The 22,360-nt window shown below is 38.6% G+C and overlaps 1 protein-coding gene across 1 annotated transcript in view; it reads left to right on the forward strand.

Annotated features, from left to right (window-relative positions):
- The window catches only part of itfg1 (integrin alpha FG-GAP repeat containing 1), a 154,111-nt gene that overhangs the window by 104,931 nt on the left and 26,820 nt on the right, over nucleotides 1-22,360 (forward strand). The window contains exons 13-14 of the mRNA XM_053491718.1: nucleotides 2,341-2,384; nucleotides 3,532-3,610. Coding sequence (XP_053347693.1) covers nucleotides 2,341-2,384; nucleotides 3,532-3,610 — 123 coding nt within the window. The remainder of the gene's footprint in view (nucleotides 1-2,340; nucleotides 2,385-3,531; nucleotides 3,611-22,360) is intronic.

Here is a 22,360-nt window from a genome sequence, read left to right on the forward strand (position 1 = left end):
TGCGTAGCATCATTGAGTTCTTCCCTATGTTGTGATGGACCACGTGTGTGCCCGTATGCAGCGTTACAGTCTGTAATGACCTCACATGTTCTTGTCCATGTCTTGTCCTAAATGTTGTCCTAAGTGCTTAAATATGCTTAAATATGTTCCATACATCCAAAAAGCGTTGTTAGAGTGTGTGTGAACAAGCCCTGAATCAATCAGACTCGATCATTCACACTAAGTGTGAAAGCGCCCTTAGTTTGCAGTCTGATAATGTACAGTATATTTTGACAAAATGTAGCTCGTTTGTCGTGACGAGTTCAGAACCACAAATCCACCCGGCTGTGACATCACTACAGACACCATAGGACCATAAAGAAGAACAAACGGGAAAAAAAAAGGAGAGATAGAGGATCGTTCATCCGACCACATCCTCATCCACTCAGGCGTGAAGGACGACCATCCATCTCTCTCTCTCTCTCACACACACACACACACACACACATGTCCTCTGCCGTGTCCAACTCAGTTGCTGAGATCTTATGGACATGCTCGGTTTCCTTCTTTTCATCAGTTCGTTCTGAACGACAAGGTTGATTTAATTGTGTGAGTGAAAAGGTGTTTGATGAACGTTCTCCGGGAAATCAAACACGACCGACTTCAGAGAGCAAGAAAACCAGATTTTTTTTTTCAGCTATAAATTTCTAAACGTTTTTGTGCGCTTTGATTTCAGCTGTATTCTGATTTAAGACCTTCATCTAGTTCACACTATTTTCTGTAATACCTGCTTTAGTTCTTTTCCAACTTTGATACGCTATATCCAGACATCCTGTGTTTTTTTTTTATGTAAGTATTTTTAAAAACTAGCGAATGTCTGCTGTGCTTATGCATATGTATATATTATACATTTCTAAGAATGTAGCAGGACCATTTATTTATTTAGTTAGTTATTTAATTATTAAAAGATGTTATGAACAAACCAAACATAATTTACATATTTCAACCACTACAGTAGCAAGTAACAGCCGTACTCGACTCCTCCCACATTCAGTAGCTCGAAAAATACCTTTCTGTTAAACCTTTTCAGATCCTAATTAAACATTTAATTTAAATTTCGAGTGGAAATGGATGTCCAGTGTTTACATGGACAATATCACTTTAATCTGATTTAAAACTATTCTGATGTTTCAAATTTCAACTGTTTTGGACGTAATCATTTATTATATATTAAAAATATATAATAAATATAAATATATATATATATTAATTATATCCACCCTTTGTGATCCTCACTGTATTTAAACAAACTACAGGTGTTTAGACTCCATATATATATGCATGACGGTACAGTGGCGTAGTGGTGAGCGCTGTCTCCTTGCACCTCCAGGGTCTGGGCTCGATTCCCACCTTGGGGTCGATGGACATGGAGTTTGCATGTTCTCTCTGAACATGGGTGGCTTAGTGGGTTTCCTCCGGGTACTCTAGTTTCCTCTCAAAGTCCAAAGCCATGCAGATGGATGGATGGATGGATGGATTTTATATAGAAACAATACTTGACAAGATATGGAAGGAACATCCGAATTAATCATGTTTGTTTGTAAATAATCTGGCTGTTACAGCCTAATGATGGTTTGTATTGTTCTTTAATGTCTTGCTTTATATCGTCATGGCTATAAATTCAGCGGAATTAATTTAACTATGTAATAAAGTGATCATCTCATTGTTTAATCCAAACACAAAGGCCAAAGCTGCTGGAAACTTTATGCCTTTCCTTAGTAACATCACATAAACAATCCTGACACTTTTGCGCTAATTTATATTTAATTACATTTGATTTCAGTGATAATAGACAAACATTTAAAATTAAATTGCATGAAACGTTAACCACATGGAATTTAAGCCTCCCTTCTTTCTCCACCCCCACACAAACACACCATATATGGACTCTCTCTCTCTCTCTCTCTCTCACACACACACACACACACACGCTGTAGACTAACCTGAGTTTGGCGACTCTAACATGAAGGTGGAGGTGTAATGAGGGCGCTTTTTTTTTGCCAATGCTGTTTGTTGAAGTTGTAATATGAAATGTGTCGTGTAATGGAGTGTGTGTTGGCTTCATTAGGTGTGAACTGGCGTACACACTCATACACACTCGTACGTACTTCATAGCACTACTGTGGGGTTAATGTGATTTCCTTTGCTTTTCTCTCAGCATGTTTCTCAACACACTCTGCACTCATGCTGAGAAGACAGATGAAGAGAAACAATATTAATTCTAAGTAACTAATTCTGTTTCTTTCTCTCTCACTCTGTTTCTGTCTCACTCCATCTCTCTGTGTCTCTCTCGTCCCCCAGTACTCAGTGGACTGTGCTCTAATGACTGTCCTGACAAAGTGAAGGTAAGCCCACTCCTCCTTCTCCTCCTCCTCTCTCACTCTTTCTTCACATCGCGCCGTCTCTGTTTATTTTATTCAGTTCAGCGCCCTTTGTGATGGTGATGGATGCCATGCAGTTTGTCCCTCTTGCCCTGATATATTTACTCCTCCATCATCATCAGCCTCTTCTCTATCCATCTCTCTATCATCACTTCATCTTGCTTTGTCTTTCTGTCTGTTTCTTTAATACTCTATAAACCCTGTCTCGCTGATTCTGTCCATCATTTGTATTGAAGTCTTTGTCCTTCCGAGACATAAAACGTCTCTCATGTCCAAACGAGATCAATGATCGACTGTATCACAACCTTTTATCCCACACGATTAACACAGTTTTAGTATGATATTGTATAATTTAGAGGAGGTTCTAATATGTTGGGGTTTATTGCTGTATAAATATCATTAGGATAAAACTGGAAAATATAATAATGATGATGATGAAAATAATAATAATAATAAAATAACTAATGCCTTAAAAACAAACAATAAAATCTTTAGATCCATCCATTGCGAGTCACTTTTAAGAGACAAGCTGCACTATTTTGCACTACCTGCAGGCGAGCACGGGACGACTGGTTTATCTCAACATAAAGTGAGTTGCAGTAATCCAGTCTTGAGCTAATAAAAAGCATGAATTGCTCTCTCAAGATCATTGTGTAAAAAGAAAAAAAAAAAGCTTAACCTCTGACTGCTGACGCAATTGAAAAACCTACTGCGCTAATCTGAGCGTCAAGGTCCAATTTACTATCTAATATCACCCCTAAATTACTAAGTGTAGGTTTAAGATTATGTTTAAAATGTTTAGGATACAAATTGGTGCTTCTAGGTAGAGATGAATTTCAAAACAGTATAACCTTGTTTTTTTTCTCATTTAAAAGCAGAAAATTTTGCGAAAGCCACAATTTAAAATCTCCCAAACAAACAAATAAGGTCATTGAGTTCCAGAGGAAGATATACTTGCACATCATTAGCATATGATACGATAAAATACAAATATTTTTTCTTCTTTTGCAATTTCAAACTGTTTTAATCTGTTAGGATTTTTAAAGCTGTTTAACTGGTAAAAAAGTTATCAAAGTATAATAAACGTATTGTGTGCGTTTGTATCTTTTAGCCATTTGGTGTGAATCAGCCCGGTCCATATGTCATGTACACGTCAGTGGACTCTAACGGCTATCTGAAGAACGCCTCCGGTGAGTCACACCTCCATTCAGCTCACTCCACTTGTCCTGCTTTAACCCATCTGTGTTTAGCATTCGTCTTTAGAAGTAGCTTAATTTAAACATTTTAAACCACCTGCGCTCAGTGAGGAATGAAAAGATTGTATAAATAACTGAGATGATTTTTTTTGTTGTTGTAAAAACTGATCCTGTAGTGTAGCATCCGCGTGTGTCTCTCCAGCCTTTCCATTGTTGGCGAGTACCTGGTACCCTTTCAATGACATGATTGTTTTTGTCCCCTCAAGACATTTTTTTTATTATGAAAAAAAAAAATTAAAAACTCAAATCCACACAACTGACCTAAAAATGTAAAGACTGAAAAAGACTTCTCTTTTAAGGGTCTATGATGACATAATGCTCTGATTACAACATAAAAATAAAATAATTTTCTCTGACAGACCCCAGGAGCACATTTAAACATAAAACAATCACTTATTTTATCCTGTTCAAATTTTTACACGAAGCACAAGATTCTCTGAAGCCGTGTAGACACACCTGCTCTGGTCACATTCCCAGTGTACGACAGAAAGCTCTACCCTGTTGGCATGCCTTGCAGTATTTGCTGAACTCCAGCTATGGAAAGATGTTTGGCCACATTAAGCCGATACATTTTGCTCCCATCTGTACACTCAGACCCTCAGGCTGTGGAAGCAGACGACTGATCTTTCTTCCCTACAGTTTTGCTCACTCCTGTGCTATTCTACTTTTTCTGCAGAATGTGCACTCCCTGAACTGGGGCCTTGTTTTTCACCATGTGTATCCAGAGTTTGTGTGGTAACCATAAGACGTTAATTTGCACGGTCTATAACATTATAATTGGAAAACAATTATCGATTTTGGCAGATGACAGATGAAATATAAAGTAAAATCACATAAAAAAGAACATTTAAGAATCAGTTGGGTTTTTATGTTTACAAGCTGAATAATATTTACTTTTATTTATATCTTTTTTTTTATTGATTAATTGTCGTTGCAAATATAACATTAAAATGCAGAAGGATTCAATTCCCACCCAATACCCAAAACCCCAGTGGATGCAGTGCCAGTACCTAGCCCAGATAAAATGGCAGGGTTGCGCCAGGAAGAGCATTGTAAAACAAAAAGCGTAAGAAAAAAAACCTTTGCCTTTTTGTTGAGCAGCTGAAAGACCAACAACAACAAAAATTATAAGCATAGTTAGTTAGTTATTCAGAGTGAGTAAGGAGCGAATTATTTTGGCACGTGCCTGTCACTGTAGGACCTGTAACAATATAAAAGTATTACAGTTCTCTTAGTATTCAATAGTGCAAATAATATTACATTCTGTTATTGCAAATCTGGAATACTAAAATAATTAATTGCAAATCTGGAATACTAAAATAATTAAGTCTTATTGTGAACTTCAGCGTTTCTTTGAAGACCTCCTGCTTTTATCTCATAGCCAAGCTACTGTATGGTAGATAAACACTTCTTTGTGAACAGGGCACTAGAGATTTTTAACATAAAAGAAGAAGAAATATTTGAGGCCCAGAAACTAGTCTGTGACCAAGTTTGGGCTTGTTAGGGGATTCTCAAAGCGCCCTCACGCCGGACACAAAGGAACTACTGGCTTCTTTACCCTTAGCCAAAACCTTGGTGAAGAGAGAGAGTGTCATGTGTGGACGTCCAAAAATCTTTGGAAGATGAGCTAAAAGAACTGAAAATAAAAACAGAGATGTTGATGGAGTCGTGTGCCAGCCTTTAGAAGGATCCTTATCAACTAGCTGAGCAGACCCACAACATTTCTGGCACACTCACGGCTCAAACGATTACAAAATCTAAAACTCCAGGTAGGAGATACAAGGGCAAATGCAATGAATTGAAAAATGTTGAGTCAGAGCTGGAAGTAAATCAACGAACGACGGCAAATGCATTAAATCTCTTATTTACACAAATTGAAAACTCTGTAATTTCCATACCACTTACATTTTGCATGTATTAATTCCCGGATTTTCCACCTTCACTGTCCAGACTGATAGAATTTGGGGTTATATTTGAAGTAGGCCAAGTGTAGTCTATGGCAGTACAGTTTACACAAACTGAAACCTAATGGTTGTTATTTTTTATTTTGTTTATCATTTAAAATCTAATTGAATGCCACTCTGTTAAATAAATTTCATGTTGTTTATATCATACCTTATATTATAACTATCTGTAGTTAGTTTGATTTCAATTTGCTTCTACCCTCAGAAACCCTGAGTGGTGGGCGTCCACAAATAAATCAGAATGTAGGAAGCATAGGATTGTGCCACTAGAAAAAATTAAGGGGAAAATGTGCGTCTGTTATCATGAATTAATAATTTAAAGTGAAACAGTTGGCAAAACTCACTGTGTGGTACACACCTCCGTTTTGAAGTCACATGTCAGTATTTTTTTTTTGTTACAGTAAAGATTTAAAAAGGCATGCACTTTCTTTTCAATTATTATTACTTTAACTTGTAAACATAAACTTCCTCAAAACTTTAAACAGGTAAGCTGGCCAAAAGAAGTGCACATACTTCTTTCTTCTTCTTTTTTTTACAAACATCTAGGTATATAGGTCATAAGTTGTCCAGGAATAGTAATAGCACTATCTATAACAAATAGTTCAAACAATATTTGTTTTAACTAAGGGGTATTTATAGGATATTTTTAACATTTTTTGCTCTGAATGGCACTGACAGGTCAGTGAAACAAAAACGGTTTCAAATGAAATGAATCTAGAATATGAGTCTTTCACATTTGTTGAGATGTACTTGTATACAAATATTAGCTTTGGATTCATTAACATACAGACATATTTTTGTTTAATCTAAAACACTAACTATTCAGTTTGTTGTTTGAGAAATTGTTTTTCTAACTTTTTGAATCTAGACTTTATTCACAACACACACCTAGCTGCACTTCCTGTACCGAATACTATAAATTTGAATATGTGTAGCATTAGACCCTATTAATAATTAATCAACTATTTGTTGTTAAAATGTTAATAAAATTTAAAAAGCGACCACTTCAACAGAAACTAAAAGTTTATTTTTATACCACTGCACCATTTTTAAATGTAATGGGGGAAACAAATTGCATATTTTGTATCTTTACTTCATTGTTACTTATCTAAAACAAGCAGCACCCTTGTTTTAAAGGGAAGTTGTTTACCATATATTGCAATTTAATAGTGTTTGTACATTCTGTTTAAATGTAACTAAGCAATTATTAATTGATTTATATTGATAAATTAATTGGATATTGCACTGTGATTGCACTTTACATTGTACTGAGTTCACGTGATAAAAGGAATTGTCCAGTACGTACTTGACGTTTTTTTGCACAAATTTAGTACTTTACTTTAATGAATGTTCTAGAGGTGAAGAGAGTATCAGATAGGGTGATGAGTCTGAAGCTGGAAATTGAAGGGATAATGTTCAATGTTGTTAGTGGTTATGCCCCACAGGTAGGATGTGAGTTAAAAGAGAAGGAGAAATTCTGGATTGAGTTAGATGAAGTAATGCAGAGCATCCCCAGAGGTGAGAGAGTGGTGATTGGTGCAGACTTCAATGGACATGTTGGGGAAGGGAACAGAGGTGATGAAAATGTGATGGGCAGGTTTGGTCTTCAGGACAGGAATGTAGAAGGACAGATGGTGGTGGACTTTGCAAAGAGGATGGAAATGGCAGTAGTAAATACTTTCTTCCAGAAGAGGCAGGAACATAGGGTGACATATAAGAGTGGAGGCAGAAGCACTCAGGTCGACTACATCTTGTGTCGACGTTGTAACCTGAAAGAGATTAGTGACTGCAAAGTGTTGGTAGGGGAGAGTGTAGCCAGACAACACAGAATGGTGGTGTGTAAAATAACCCTGGTGGTGAGGAAGGCGAAGAGGTCAAACGCAGAGCAGAGGACAAAGTGGTGGAAGCTGAGAAAGGAAGAATATTGTGAAGTCTTTAGGGAGGAGTTGAGACAGGCTATGGGTGGTCAGGAGGTGCTTTCAGTTGACTGGACAACTACAGCCAATGTGATCAGGGAGACAGGTAGGAGGGTACTTGGTGTATCATCAGGTAAGGGGAAAGTGGACAAGGAGACTTGGTGGTGGAATGAGGAAGTCCAGGAGTGTATACAGGGAAAGAGGCTAGCTAAGAAGAAGTGGGACACTGAGAGGACTGAAGAGAGTAGACAGAAGTACAGGGAGATGCAGAGTAAGGTGAAGGTAGAGGTGGCAAAGGCCAAACAAAGAGCATACGAGGACTTGTATGCTAGGCTTGACAGTAAGGAGGGAGAGGTGGATCTGTACAGGTTGGCAAGGCAGAGAGATAGAGATGGGAAGGATGTGCAGCAGGTTAGAGTGATTAAAGATAGAGATGGAAATGTACTGACAGATGCCAGGAGGGTGATGGGAAGATGGAAGGAGTACTTTAAGGAGTTGATGAATGAGGAAAACGAAAGAGAACAAAGAGTAGAAGAGGTGACTGTTGTGGAACAGGAAGTAGCAAATATTGGTAGAAGTGAGGTGAGAAGGGCGTTGAAGAGGATGAAGAGTGGAAAGGCTGTTGGTCCTGATGACATACCTGTGGAGGTATGGAAGTGCTTAGGAGAGGTGGCAGTAGAGTTTTTGACAAGTTTGTTTAACAAGATCTTGGAGAGTAAAAGGATTCCAGAGGAATGGAGGAGAAGTGTATTGGTGCCAATTTTTAAGAACAAGGGAGATGTGCAAAGCTGTGGCAATTACAGAGGTATAAAGCTAATGAGCCAGACAATGAAGCTGTGGGAAAGAGTAGTGGAAGCTAGGTTAAGGGCAGAGGTGAGCATTTGTGAGCAGCAATATGGTTTTATGCCTAGAAAGAGTACATCAGATGCAGTATTTGCTTTAAGGATGCTGGCGGAGAAGTACAGAGAAGGTAACAGGGAGTTGCATTGTGTCTTTTTAGATTTAGAGAAAGCGTATGACAGGGTGCCAAGAGAGGAGCTGTGGTATTGTATGAGGAAGTCTGGAGTGGCAGAGAAGTATGTTAGAGTGGTGCAGGACATGTATGAGAGCTGTAAGACAGTGGTAAGATGTGCTGTAGGTGTGACAGAAGAGTTTAAGGTGGAGGTGGGTCTGCATCAGGGATCGGCTCTAAGCCCCTTTTTGTTTGCTCTGGTGATGGACAGGATGACAGATGAGGTAAGACAGGAGTCCCCATGGACTATGATGTTTGCAGATGACATTGTGCTCTGTAGCGAGAGCAGGGAACAGGTGGAGGAAAATTTGGAGAGGTGGAGGTATGCTCTGGAAAGCAGAGGAATGAAGGTTAGCCGCAGCAAGACGGAATACATGTGTGTAAATGAGAGGGACCCAGGAGGATCGGTGAGGCTACAGGGAGCAGAGGTAAAGAAGGTGCAGGATTTTAAGTACTTAGGGTCAACGGTCCAGAGCAACGGAGAGTGTGAAAAGGAGGTGAAGAGGCGGGTACAGGCAGGTTGGAATGGGTGGAGAAAAGTGTCAGGTGTGTTGTGCGATAAAAGAATATCAGCGAGAATGAAAGGAAAGGTGTACAGGACAGTGGTGAGACCAGCGATGCTCTACGGCTTAGAGACAGTGGCGCTGAAGAAAAGACAGGAGGCAGAGTTAGAGGTAGCAGAGCTGAAGATGTTGAGGTTCTCTTTGGGAGTGACAAGGATGGATAGGATTAAGAATGAGTTTATCAGAGGGACAACCCACGTTAGATGTTTTGGAGATAAAGTCAGAGAGGCCAGATTGAGGTGGTTTGGGCATGTTCAGAGGAGAGATTGTGAATATATCGGTAGAAGGATGCTGAGGTTGGAACTGCCAGGCAGGAGGTCTAGAGGAAGACCAAAGAGGAGATTTATGGATGCAGTGAGAGAGGACATGAAGTTAGTTGGTGTGAGAGAAGAGGATGCAGAGGATAGGGTTAGATGGAGGCAGATGATTCGCTGTGGCGACCCCTGAAAGGGAACAGCCGAAAGACAAAGAAGAAGAAGTACTTTACTTTAATGCACACTTTAATAAACCATACCCCTGGACTTTTGTGTCATTTATGCAGTTTACCGGTTATGCAGTAAATTATCTAAAGCCCTGCATCTAATTGACCTAAAAATAAGAGTAATTTGTTTTGCATGCACGAATGAAGAATATATTAAAAATGACAAATTAATTGGAAATGAATTCACCTTGTGCCTAACCCTGCGTTCAAGCTATCAAGTGGCACAAAAACTCTTTTTAAGAATTTAAGATTTATGTTTGTTTTTGTTTATATTTTAATGTTTAGAAAAGTTTGAAACCCCTCCAGGGTCCAGGTCGCAAATTTGATTGCCGCTTTGGGTCGGTTTGTGTGGAATCGAACTCTGTGCTTGGTTAATTTTCTCCAGATACTCGAGTTTCCTTTGATTTACATCGTATGGCTTTATATTAGCTATAAGCAGATATGGAGATATTTTTATATATATATAGAGAGAGAGAGATGTGTGTGTGTGAATAGATAGATAGATAGATAGATAGATAGAGAGATAGAGAGATAGAGAGATGCTCTCCAGAGATACCAATGATGTCTGCTACTTCTTTACAACCTTAATTTTTCCCATAATTGCGACAGTTCTTGGCATGTTTGGTAAATGAAATTTTTAAATCAGGCCTATTAGTCCTTTTTGTTCTAGCCCACATTTGAATGTTGCTTTTCAGCACTGACATACACGCACGCTTGCTCTCTGGTCTGTGTGCTGGCACAGTCAGTCGTATGTTTCTCTCTCTCTCTCTGCCAACACAAACAGACATCAATAAATAAATTACATAATGAGGCGCAGCTGAAAAACATTACGCGTTACCTGTTGGCATCACCCACCTCTCTGTCTGGATGCAATGCTTGACCATGTCGCTGCTGCCCAATATTAGGTCATTTTAGGTTGGTAAAAAAGAGCCATTTTTTCACAGGAAATTAGTGTCAAAGGACTTTGCCAATATCTCTTAATTAATTCCAGTGTTGAATAAAAGTGAGCCGCACCTAACCAATTAAGCATTTTGTCTATATGAGGTATTGGATATGCTTCAGATTTAGAAACTGTATTGACGTTTCTATAGTCCACACAGCATCAGACCAAGCTATGTGACTTGGGCACCAAAACCACCAGGCTGATCCAATCACTTTTAGACTCCTCTATTACCGCCATGTCGAACAGCGCCTTTTTTTTCCAGAACCACATTTTTCTTGTGTTAAGGCAATCTATACGGTCGGCTGTGCACAACCACAAAAACTGATGTCAAATATAAATGGCAGGAGGGTATCTCAAACGTCTAACAGGTGTCAGGATGTTTGGCCTAGCCCCTCGTTCACATTAGAGTGACAAACCACAAGTGACATTTTTCCTGTGTTAAGGCTATATGGTCAATCATACACAGCTATACCATGAGGAGTCGCTATGTGGTGTTTTCCTTAAGGTTAGTACACAAAATTCAAAAAAATTCCTTCTGCAATCTGGTAACCTGTCTTCTCTTGTACTGTGAGAGGTGGTCCTCAAAGGGTCTTCGTCACTTGGCAAGTAATTTATTAATCGACATGGGTAGTAATACAAGTAATACTTTGTCTCCTGGTCCAAATTCCTGTTAAGCCTGTATCGAATTCCCCTGTGTTGACTGACCCAGTGTCTGACCCAGGTTTGCACGACCTCTTGACCTGCAAATAAAGGGCCTTAAGCAGTTTATCTTAGTGATGAACATCATCGCGAACAAACTAGTCTTGTTTTTAAGCATTTGATTACATTATTTCATCAGACCAAATGTTTGTGGTTTAATGTCCCATAGGTCTTACAGTTCATGTAGTGTGCATGACATAAATACAGTGTCTTGATCAGTTAGAATTTATTTTGAGATTCTGACCTGAGAGATGTCTTGGAACAATGCATGCACAAATGTTACATGGTCTACTAAGACTGGCACAAAGCAATCTTTTTGTGCGGGGAGGAGAGGCGGAGCCCCCACTCATCTTCTGTATTTCCCTGATGTAGAGCTGACATTGATGATACCGACTCAACACCTCCAGCCAAAGCTACGTGTTCCTTACCCTGCCAATTCTTATTGCAGGATTAATTCAGCGGCATTTTACTCATTAAAACAAATTCCAGCCACTTGGTCCCCAGGATCAGTGGGTGGGTGAGTCAAGGACAAAACACTGGCTCTGTTTTTTTACCTCACTTAACTGAATGGTGATGGGAGCTATTGGATATTTATGCACATCACTATGGCCACACCTTGCCTTTACCAGTTCAGCATTTCCGCCGCCCCCCCGCAAGCCCCACACTGAATTAGGCTTTCAGGTAGAGGTTTCTACTAAGGCCTTATGTGTACCCCCTTGTGTTCTCTCTGTTACCTGGTACGTTTCTGTTCAAGGCACCAGTGCCACCAGTGTCGGCATCAGTATCACGACTGTATTTATGCTTATCGTGTAAATTCCCGGTGTTCTTCCTGGAAAAAGACCACCTCATTCGCACAGCCTGGGTAGGGAAGGCAACCAAAAAGGGCAGTGCAAAAAGGGGACAGAAGAACAGAAAGAGGGGAAGAATCAGACGCCAGACAACGGGAATGGAACTACTTTGTTCATTTTGGTGGCAGCTGCGCAGCCTTGGCACTGCCTTCCTCCACCTTTCTCCACCAACAGGCAGTGGCAGCAAGTATCCCAGAGCTGCTAAACAAACATTTACATTTACAGCATTTGGCAGACATCCTTAGCCAGAGCGACTTACATTTTACACCTCAGCAGTGGAGGGTTAACGGCCTTGCTCAAGGGCTTAACAGCGGCAGCTTGGTGGTAGTGGAGTTCAAACCTGGGACCTTCCGATCAGCAGTTCAACGCCTTAACTACTGAGTGACCTCTGACCCACTGAACACAACTGGGTGACCATGAAGAGCAAGAGTCAAGATAGAAGCGCTGGCAACCGTACAGCTGACTGACTATGGGATTGCCTCCTTAAAGACAGAATAATCCAGTATACGATGGAGCTGTCGCCAATGAGGAGGGGGCACAAAGCTGCTGCCTATTGTCACTCAGGCCAGTCCCATGTCTTGACGGCATGCTCAAACAACTCAACAAATGCCTTAGGATCGTCATTAGGCCTGATCCCTCCCACAATTCTGTTTTCCTTTATATTTATCATTCAGGTTAACCTATTTGAATTAGTAGCATTAGGGAATCAAAGCTATTTTGGATAAAGTTTAGGAAAGAAATATGCACCAGTTATTTAGCTAAGGCCATCTAGGATAAGATGTGTGTTTATAAATGTGTGTGTGTGTGTGTGTGTGTGTGTGTGTGTGTGTGTGTGTGTGTGTGTGTGTGTGTGTGTGTTTAGGACGGTATACGGAGAACAGCCTTGGTTTTACAGTCTTTTAAAGAGAGAATTGTCAGATAAAGTCTGTGCTTAAATGTCAAAAGATGAATCATCTTTGGAATTTACAAACCTGTGAAGTGTGTTCTTAAGCTATAGGTGCCCTCTACCCCTAAAATGTGTACGTTTGTGTGTGTGCGTGTGTGCATTTGTGTGTTTATCTGTATATGAATGTATAATATTAGGCCCACATGATACAGGTTTACACAGAGATACATCTCCAGCAGGAAAGAGGGAAGTTATTTTTAGATAAATAGAGATAACAGATATGACGGGTGAAGAAAGTTTCTGCTGTGGTGCTCTGTGTAAGATATTCTCTTTTTAAAAAGAAATTAATTATGAAATAGTTTTAAAGTCCTCGTCAAATCCTTGCTTGCCTGTAGGGTCCTTTGAGCAGTTTACACTATTTTTAGGGGGCAAATAGATTCTCAGTAAACCCTCTCTGGCTTTTTCGCTCTCTTTGTGTGTCTTGGTTTTTACTGACTTAAAGCCTAATCTAATGATCAACATTGAGGTTTTAATTTTATTGCAAAAGAAACGTAGAGACTTTGCCCATGTGCTTATTTGCAGGCGGGCATGCTTCACAAACCCATTTTCTACTGACACAATACTGGACTTATTTCCTAATTATGGGAGTACTGGATTGCAGTTACAAAAACATGGTTCTCTGTTAGCCATTTAGAAGACATGAACTAGACAAGCGTAAAGCACTGTGAGCTCTTTCAAACATATGGGCAATATAACAAGATAAAATAAGCCTGTGTAACAGAATGATAATGAGATATATACTGAAATAGACAATTCTGCAATAGACACAAAATTGAGTGTCTCAATAGCGGGTTGACATCCTTCGACAGATGCATTTAAATAATAATTGCGTCACACCATGGCTACGAAGGTCTTCACCTTTTGGAGCCTCCTCTAAACGCTGTCTTCATTCTATTGAAAATGAAGGGTGCAATGGTGTGTGTATATGGTTCACGGCCCAACTTATCCCAAGATTCTTTGTGTGCCGGGGAAGGGACCAGAATGCAAGATCCAAGGATGTATATTGTTAAAATAAAATATATAAATACAAATAAAACATGAAAAAGACGATTTTAATGAAATTCATTCCCTGAGAAACTGGTTTTCATGAAATAGTGTTAAACAACATTTTAACCCATGGCGGTTTGTGTGGCCTTCAGCAGAGACTCTTAAGCCCCCAACATGAGACACAATAAACAATAGAAGCTGTGTGGAACTCAAGGGGAAAGATAAGTGCAGAAAGAGAAGAAGAACTTAATAATAAAAAAGGACAGGTTAGCTAAGCAGTATGACAGACAAAGGTCAGAGTACAGTTGTGTGTAAACTGTGCAGGAGAAAACCTCCAACTAAAACCAGCAATACAATGAACAAATTTTAGAGTGTATTTAATAACATTATATTAACTTAATTAAATCATTTATATTTCTAATATTAATAATGTTAGGTTAATTAATATTACTAAATGTAGGATCATTTCATTATACTTGTTCATTTTCACTTTAGGTGTGTATCTCACCATCCTAGTGTACTTTGATAAAAATAATAATAATAATAAAAACATTGGTCAATATTTTTCTCCTGTTTTTTATTAAGAAAAGTATAGCCTTATAATAGTTTATTTAAAATGATTGATAATTATTGATGCCGAATAATATGAAAAAAATTGTTACATTTTTTTTGTCATAACGCCCAGTCTTAATTATAAAACAAACTTTGCAGTCCATGAACATTTTTACGCACGTTGTAACTTTGGTGCCAAAGTCCTAGGTTTGCAAATGCATAACAACTGTAAAGCAAATACTCTCAGAAATATTTTAAAAAGATTGAATCTGTGACAATGGTCCTTTTGCTTGGAGCCAAAAATAGAGAAATTTGCATTCCTTTACTGCTGGCAAGTTTTTGCCATCAGTGAAGGAATGCAAATAAGACAATTCACACCCTAATCCACCCCCACCACCCCCCCTCCCCCCATCAGGTTTACATTTTTATGTCATTTTGATCTTTTGACTTTTGCAACAGTTCACTCATCACTTTAAAAACAAAAATAAATAAATAAACAAATAAATAAATAACATCCAAAAATAATGTGTTGGGTGTTTTCCTAGTTTCCAAAAAAAAAAAACATAGCATGCTGAGCTAACACACAATTTGCTGCTAATGTTAATAATTTGTTAGAAGCTATAGGCTAAATGTACAATTGGTTTGTATTACCAGTTGAAAATGTGTACAACTTTTTATTTTTTTATGGCCTAAAACTAAACACTGATCCCCACACAAATCCTAAACCTAGAAAATGTTATAGCATTTTCTATGTAATGTAACTGTACGTGCATTTTTACAAACTGCAAATGCAAAACTCTAAACATATTCTTGCATTTTGGTGCTGGAGCCAAATTAGTTCCTTGGAAAAGTACAGAATTGAGTTCCAAACCCTGAGTGCTCTGATTTTCTTATGGTTCTCTGTGTTTGGAAACCACACATTTCCTGATATGATGCCCACCACCCGAAGAAGACCCCAAGTAACAGAAGCTGTTTTATCAGCACAAAGCAGCTGCTGTATTGCAACTTCCTGTGTCTTTGGTGTTGTCGGCCTGAGCTCAAGTGGGATTTCTGACTGTAAAGGGATTTGTCTTTGCCTGACTGTTGAAACTAGTACAGATGACACTGTTGTTTTTGTTATAGGTAGACAAACTTCCTGTCATGATTCTTAATCATAAGGTTGGAGATTTAAATGCTTCATACTGTGATCCTACCACAAATCCAAATACTGCAAAAATAGTAGTGTGTTTATATAATGTGCATGTGTGTGTGTGTGGGGGGGGGTGGGGGGTTGTACCAGGAAAAACAATGAAATGCTAGAGAATATACATAACTGCTGGGTGGACAAAACTACAGTACAGAAGCTACTGAGGCAAGAAGCTGTAAACAAGTTAACAATTAATCTTACATTCGTAGAGATGCAGGATAGGTGTTCTTAATAAATTGTATCTGTATTTAATGTAATATCATACAATAAAATATGGAGAGAAGATCATTAATATGAGATACAAGGCTCAAAAGACTCTTTAGACTTTGGTAAATGTTTTCATGTAACTACAGTTATAATCCTACAGCTCATCGACTACGTAGCTAAAGCTAACATTAGGTAAAATGTGTGAAGTGACTCCTGGTCATGCTGCACGACATCAAACACTGAAATACCTTGTGACACACGGTGACAAGTAGAGATGTGGATCATGGGTAGGCTGTTGATTCGAGTTAATTTATAGTCAATGTGATTTTAAAATTTAATCATTTCAGGAGAACTTTATGGTGTTTCTCAAGTAGTTAGATTTCTTTTTAGGTTTAAAGTATAAAAAATACTATTTAATCTTCTAATAAACATTGAAATTCTGTTTAAGTCATAATGTTCATACATTTGTTTATCTATATTCTTGATTGAGCTACTGTATATTTTTAGTATTGTTTTCAGTTTTATTGTCTATCCATATATGTTACTTCATCTTCTTAATTTCTTAAATTTTTATGTTTATCTTAACAACTTGTGTTGGTTTCTTTTTGTCTTTTCTATAAAGCACTTTCATCAACTTATAGTTGTTAAAAAGTGCTATATAAGTAAATTATTGATTGATTGATTTGTTTAAAGGTCATATCCTATACAAAGCGATAATCTTTCTTTCCTGGTTTCTCCTCTGGTCCAGTAGGTATCAGTTTTGCCCCAACCACCTAAGTCAAAAAAAGAAGTGATCTTTTTGTAGACGAGGAAGGTGGTTTTCATTTTCCACAATATGCTGTAATATATATTCAAAGAATTCATATAATTTAGACCATTTAATGGTTGCAAGTTTATGTAACAAATACTGTAAATAAATATATGGAATCAATTCTGGGTCGAAAACTTACACCGCGATGCAATGACTCGAGCTGACCTACAATAGATCGATTAAATCACTTAATCGTTTTAATCACATGGATCGTGACACCGCTCACAGTTAAATATCAGTGTTGTTACAACTAAAGCTAAAACAGCTGTAACCACACGCAGGGAATGGGAATATGGTTACCTAGCAACCATGGCGATGTCTTGAAGGAATGAATTTACAGGCCGTTGTTTACTTTCTTTTACCATGTGATGTACAATCCAGTTATACAGTATGAACTTGGCTTAACTAATATTGACTGCTAGCAATTAGCAGTTATTCCATAACTAGTAACTCCATAGAAAAACTACCAGTCGATTTTTAACCTTATTTTTTAACAAACTTTTAAGTTAAGTTGAACAGAATCATTGATTCCTGCAGTCAGGTCCAAAGCCAGGGGACTCACTGACATCTGAAATAGGCTTATAGAATCAAAATGTTTTGGTCAGAAACATGCAGGAGGTCATGGCCAAGGGTGTTTAACACAGTTAGACGGCTCGCACACTGACACACTTAATGAAAAATGAAAGTACAATCATACGAATAAAAGTACATAACTGAACACCCACACTGAGTACTGCTGTTTTGGACTCTGACGTAAAAGCACTTCGATTAATGTGTAAACCCATTGATGGTCATTTCACGTCCCATTCAGCAGCATAGTGTTTTCAGGCGACGCTTTTATCTTCTCAAGGTTTTCCCCTCACTCTTCTGTGAGCTCTGCTGCTCTGTGGCTTTAGCTCACCATGGCCTTGAAAAAAAAATAAAAAAGTGAATCGATTTTCCACTGCCCTCCTCCACATATTGTTACTGCTCAATTTAAAATAGAGATGGTATCACTGGCGGTCCCCAGAATTCGCTCGCTTATAATTTCACTCTGTCCAGCCATCGTGTTTAATGTTTAAAAATCACCCTGAAGCCTGAGAGGATGTTTGTGTGAATCTGTCCTCCTAGACTCTGAATCTGATTTGAATAAATTCTTGTTCGCCCATCAGAGAGAACTTAATTGACATTCCTTTGTTTAAAACACAGACTTTCTTAGTACCTATTTGGGTGAAGTGCTTTATCATGTATGATGTCAATAAAGTAGGCTGGACCAAACACGTCCATAATTCCAGCACGACATGACTGCAGACTGTAAACTAGGGTTGCTGAGTTAAAATTTAAGAAGGTCTGGTCCAGAAAATCTTCTTTAAGCCGAGGTCTGAATTTCATGTTTGTGTTAGGATTCAGATCTCTATATAAAGTCATTGTGTGTCTATAAAAATGAAGCAATTTAAAATTCCCATAGCATTTGCATAATATTTATTGTCAGTTTTCAGTAACTACATTAAATCTGTTTACAGTTTAACCTTTGATATCCATGTATATTCTGTTGTATGTGTATAGAATACAAACAACAATCTTGAATCAATCTCATTTGCTCGATGCTGGGCTGTAAATAAATGTGAGAGGACTCTGGTTGCTCTGTCCTACCGGGCTCTCAGTTCTGATATCTTACACGCCCTCACCTCGGACTGATGCGGATGTGTTCGCTCTAACGACCCGTGTGTGTTTTCTCTCATAGTGGCGCTTCACATCACTGCTTGTTATTAGCCACACAGTTTTAGAACATATAAGACAATCTGGTTTTAAACTTCCCGCAGGAAGAATAAACATACATTGATCTGTTTGTTCGTCTCTAAAGGTTCAGTTTTCATAGTTTACTATGTTGCGCTTTCGGTTCTGTTTCTTCCACACACTCTGTGTATACAGGGCATACTATCAGCTCTGTTGAGTGACGCATATAGCCACGCCCACCTTGAGGGGGAAAAAGCGCTAGATTACTGTTAAATTAATTATAACAGAATAATCTATTTAGTGATGCCTGCTCTAAATGGTACGTGAACTGAGCTAACATAGCTAGAATCCTTCAGACAGTTGTTGTGGTTACAGTGTTTTTTGTTTTGCTGCTGTTGACAAATTGGCTCTGATACCAAAAACATCCTGTTGAACTGTCTACGTCCGTGTGTATATTTGTAAATAAAAACATCGAGCTCGTCGACTATCTAATGTTGGTGATATCAGGTTATTGAGTATGGCAGGTGGGTGTTTTCAAAATTTATCCAAATTAATTTTCATAATATATTATTTTTATGCGGGTAAAAGCTGTAAAGCTCCATTTTTAAATACCTCACACATTTAAAATAAAACCTTTATCACTCTATTAATTTATTATTTACAGATTTTTATAGGTTTTAAAATTTTAAACTTTATAGATTTAAATCACATGTTTATGGGAACTTTAAACTGGTTGTTACAATCAACCTGTCCAGCCTAATTCATTATGTAATATGAAAACAGAATAAAATACAAGATAATAAAATGTAATAATTATGGGGTTGAGTCTTACAAAAATACTGAGCGAAAAAGTAATAAAAGCAATATAGTTATTACATTATAACTGCAGACAGAGAGACAGCACTGTTAGTTTTTACGGTGTGTTATGATGTCATGTGACTGGTAATAAACACTGCAGGCGGACCTGATGGCCGAGGCTACACCGGAGGGAAACCCCTCACTGGGAAACGCTTATGGCTTTGTAATGAGCACTGAAGACCTGATGTGATGTGAAATGGAGGTTATTCTTTTAGGTTTTTTTTTTTTTGTTTAGTTTTTTTCATTCTGACCCTGCTGTGTTCAATCAAATATTCCAGTGCCCTCCTACCTGCCAGTCTGTGATGAGCATTTCGGCTCACTGCTGCGAATGTTCAGCTATGACAAAGAGCGCTCTTTTAGGGACGCGTGTTCCGTCATAAAATAAGGAGAGAAAAAGAAAAGTGCTTTTTAGGTTGCAGTGACAATAACCATAACATCATGGAGACCGTGTAGTCCTGCTGGCGGTTTAGTTTTCCACCAGATTATCAATTCATACAAGATATAAAACATCTAGGACTGTATTTTTTTTTGTTGTTGTTGTTGTGTACATTAAGTGGGAACTCAAGCACCTCCCACTCGCCTTTTAATTTATTTCTTTAAATTTTTTCTGGGGATTTTTTTATTTTTCATTACATGTATGTAGCCTTTTATTTGTCTTCATTTGTTTTTGTTTGTCTCATGATGACACCACACATGCAAATTAAAGTGTTGGATGTAAATTAAATGTATTTAGGGTTGAACAGGGATGTGGCTATGGATATGTAAACAAGGATGGTTTTAACGCCACGTAGCTGAATGCAACGTGGCACTGATGGAGTTGTGCATAGTGTGTGTGTGTGTGTGTGTGTGTGTATTGCAGTTTTGTGTCCTCCATCAAAATCATGCAGTGCGTCACGTTATCAAATCAAAGCCCTTCTCGTTATGAGGGCTCTTATCACAAGAAGCTGTGTGCATATGTGTGTGTGTGTGTGTGTGTGTGTGTGAGGGAGAGCGAGAGTGAGAGAGCGAAAGACAACGACAATGATAATGGCCTCTGTCGGAGACACTCTTCTCACTAATATATCTGGAAAAACTCTCACTGCTTCTTCACCAAGACGACAGGAAGCTCATACAAGGTCCTTTATTACATTCCTTATTATACTCCATTAGTGTATACACACACACACACACACACACACACGTATCAAGTCAGACTGTAGCCTTAAAAACACATCTCTCGGGAAGCCCTTTTTATCTCCCGTAGGGTCTTATACGTTTGTTAAAGTTTCCCTGAACGTGTCATCTTAAACAGTTTTTCTAAGTAACGAGCTCAGAATAATACATTTTTTCGACATTAAAATGTTGGGAGAGGTTCAGCGTGAAGCTGTGAAATATTACCGCTGAACCCGAGGGTTAAAGCAAACCTAATAAGCTGCACTGTGAGGACTTTACATTACTGTCCCAAATATTTCTTTTTTTTTGGTTAATGAGGTTGAAGTCAGGGTCAGGTGTAGACATAGGATTAATTAGATACAGTAATTTGTGTCAGAATTTGTGTATAGGAAAGTGTGTGTGTGTGTGTGTGTGTGTGTGTCTGCAGCTGGTCTGGCAGTTTGGTTTAGGTCTGGCTTGCTAAGCTCAATCGTTTTTTTGTCCAGGGACAAATCTGAAGCCAATGCTCAAATTTGGACACTAAAGCCATCTAGACCAGTGTGTGTGTGTGTTTGTGTGTGTGTGTGTGTGTAGAGAGAGAGAGAGAGAGAGTAAAGCGAATGAGAGAGATGAAGATAGTTCCCCTAAGATTTTTATCCTTGAGGTTTTTGCTCAACCCATATTCTCTTCATATCGGTGTAACGTGAGGCAGTTCCTCTCACAACTCACAGCGCTCCTGATGTAAAAGTCGCGTGTGTCGAGTCTTCCCTCTCATGCCTCCTAACCACTAATGGTGGCGAGAGTCACAAAATAAAAAGGGCCTGCCATGTAACTGGGAGGGTCGATGTCATCCTTGTAGAGCCCACCCAAAGAGCAGCAGGGCACACTACCTGCAGAAGCACACTGCTGAATATCGCACACTCAGGCTGCCACCAAACTGAAGGTTAAATTAGTGCGTGTCTGGCAGAGCTGACTCAGACCTGCTTTCGGACATGGAGTTAAACATGCTGTCGAACATAATGTTCATTATCAGCCTGGAGAAGTCTCCCAGGGAAACCCAACTTCAGCCCCTGTGCTCCTTGTTGGCACATTCAGCTGATGTAACAGTGCCAAAAAAGGAAAAATCATGGACAGTGACAAAAAAAAAAAAAGAGAGAGAGAGGAAAACTCATGGACAGTGACATAAAGGAAACCGCATTGGACAGTACTAGGGATGGAAAAACTTGTGGACATTGCCAAAAATGAAAACTCATGGACCGTGACACAAAGAAAAAACTTGTGGACAGTTCCATCAAAGGAAACCACATGGACATTGGTAAAAAGAAAAACTTTTGCATAGTGCTATAATAGTAAAACTCGGGGACAGTACCAAAAAGGAAACCTCATGGACAGTACCAGAAAGGAAACCTCATAGATAGTACCTGGAAGGAAAACTTGTGGACAGTACTGAAAAGGAAAAATTGTGGACAGAGCTAAAAAGAAAAACTTGTGGACAGTACGAGAAATAAAAACTTGTGGACAGTGCCAGAAAGGAAAACTTGTGGACAGTGACAAAGGGGAAAACTTGTGGACAGTGACAAAAAGGAAAACTTGTGGACAGTGCTAAAAAGAAAAACTTGTGGACAGTACGAGAAATAAAACCTTGTGGACAGTACGAGAAATAAAAACTTGTGGACAGTGCCAAAAAAGGAAAACTTGTGGACAGTGCTTTAAAATTAAACTTGTGGACAGTGCCTTAAATTAAACTTGTGGACAGCACCAGAAAGAAAAACTTTCTTTTTGTGCCAAAAAAAAAGGTAAATGCTATAAAGGAAGGTTTGAAGACAAAACCATAAATGAGAATGTATAAACAGTGCCATAAGGG

Source organism: Clarias gariepinus, chromosome 3 (genome assembly GCF_024256425.1).
Source record: "Clarias gariepinus isolate MV-2021 ecotype Netherlands chromosome 3, CGAR_prim_01v2, whole genome shotgun sequence".
Taxonomy (NCBI): Eukaryota; Metazoa; Chordata; class Actinopteri; order Siluriformes; family Clariidae; genus Clarias; species Clarias gariepinus.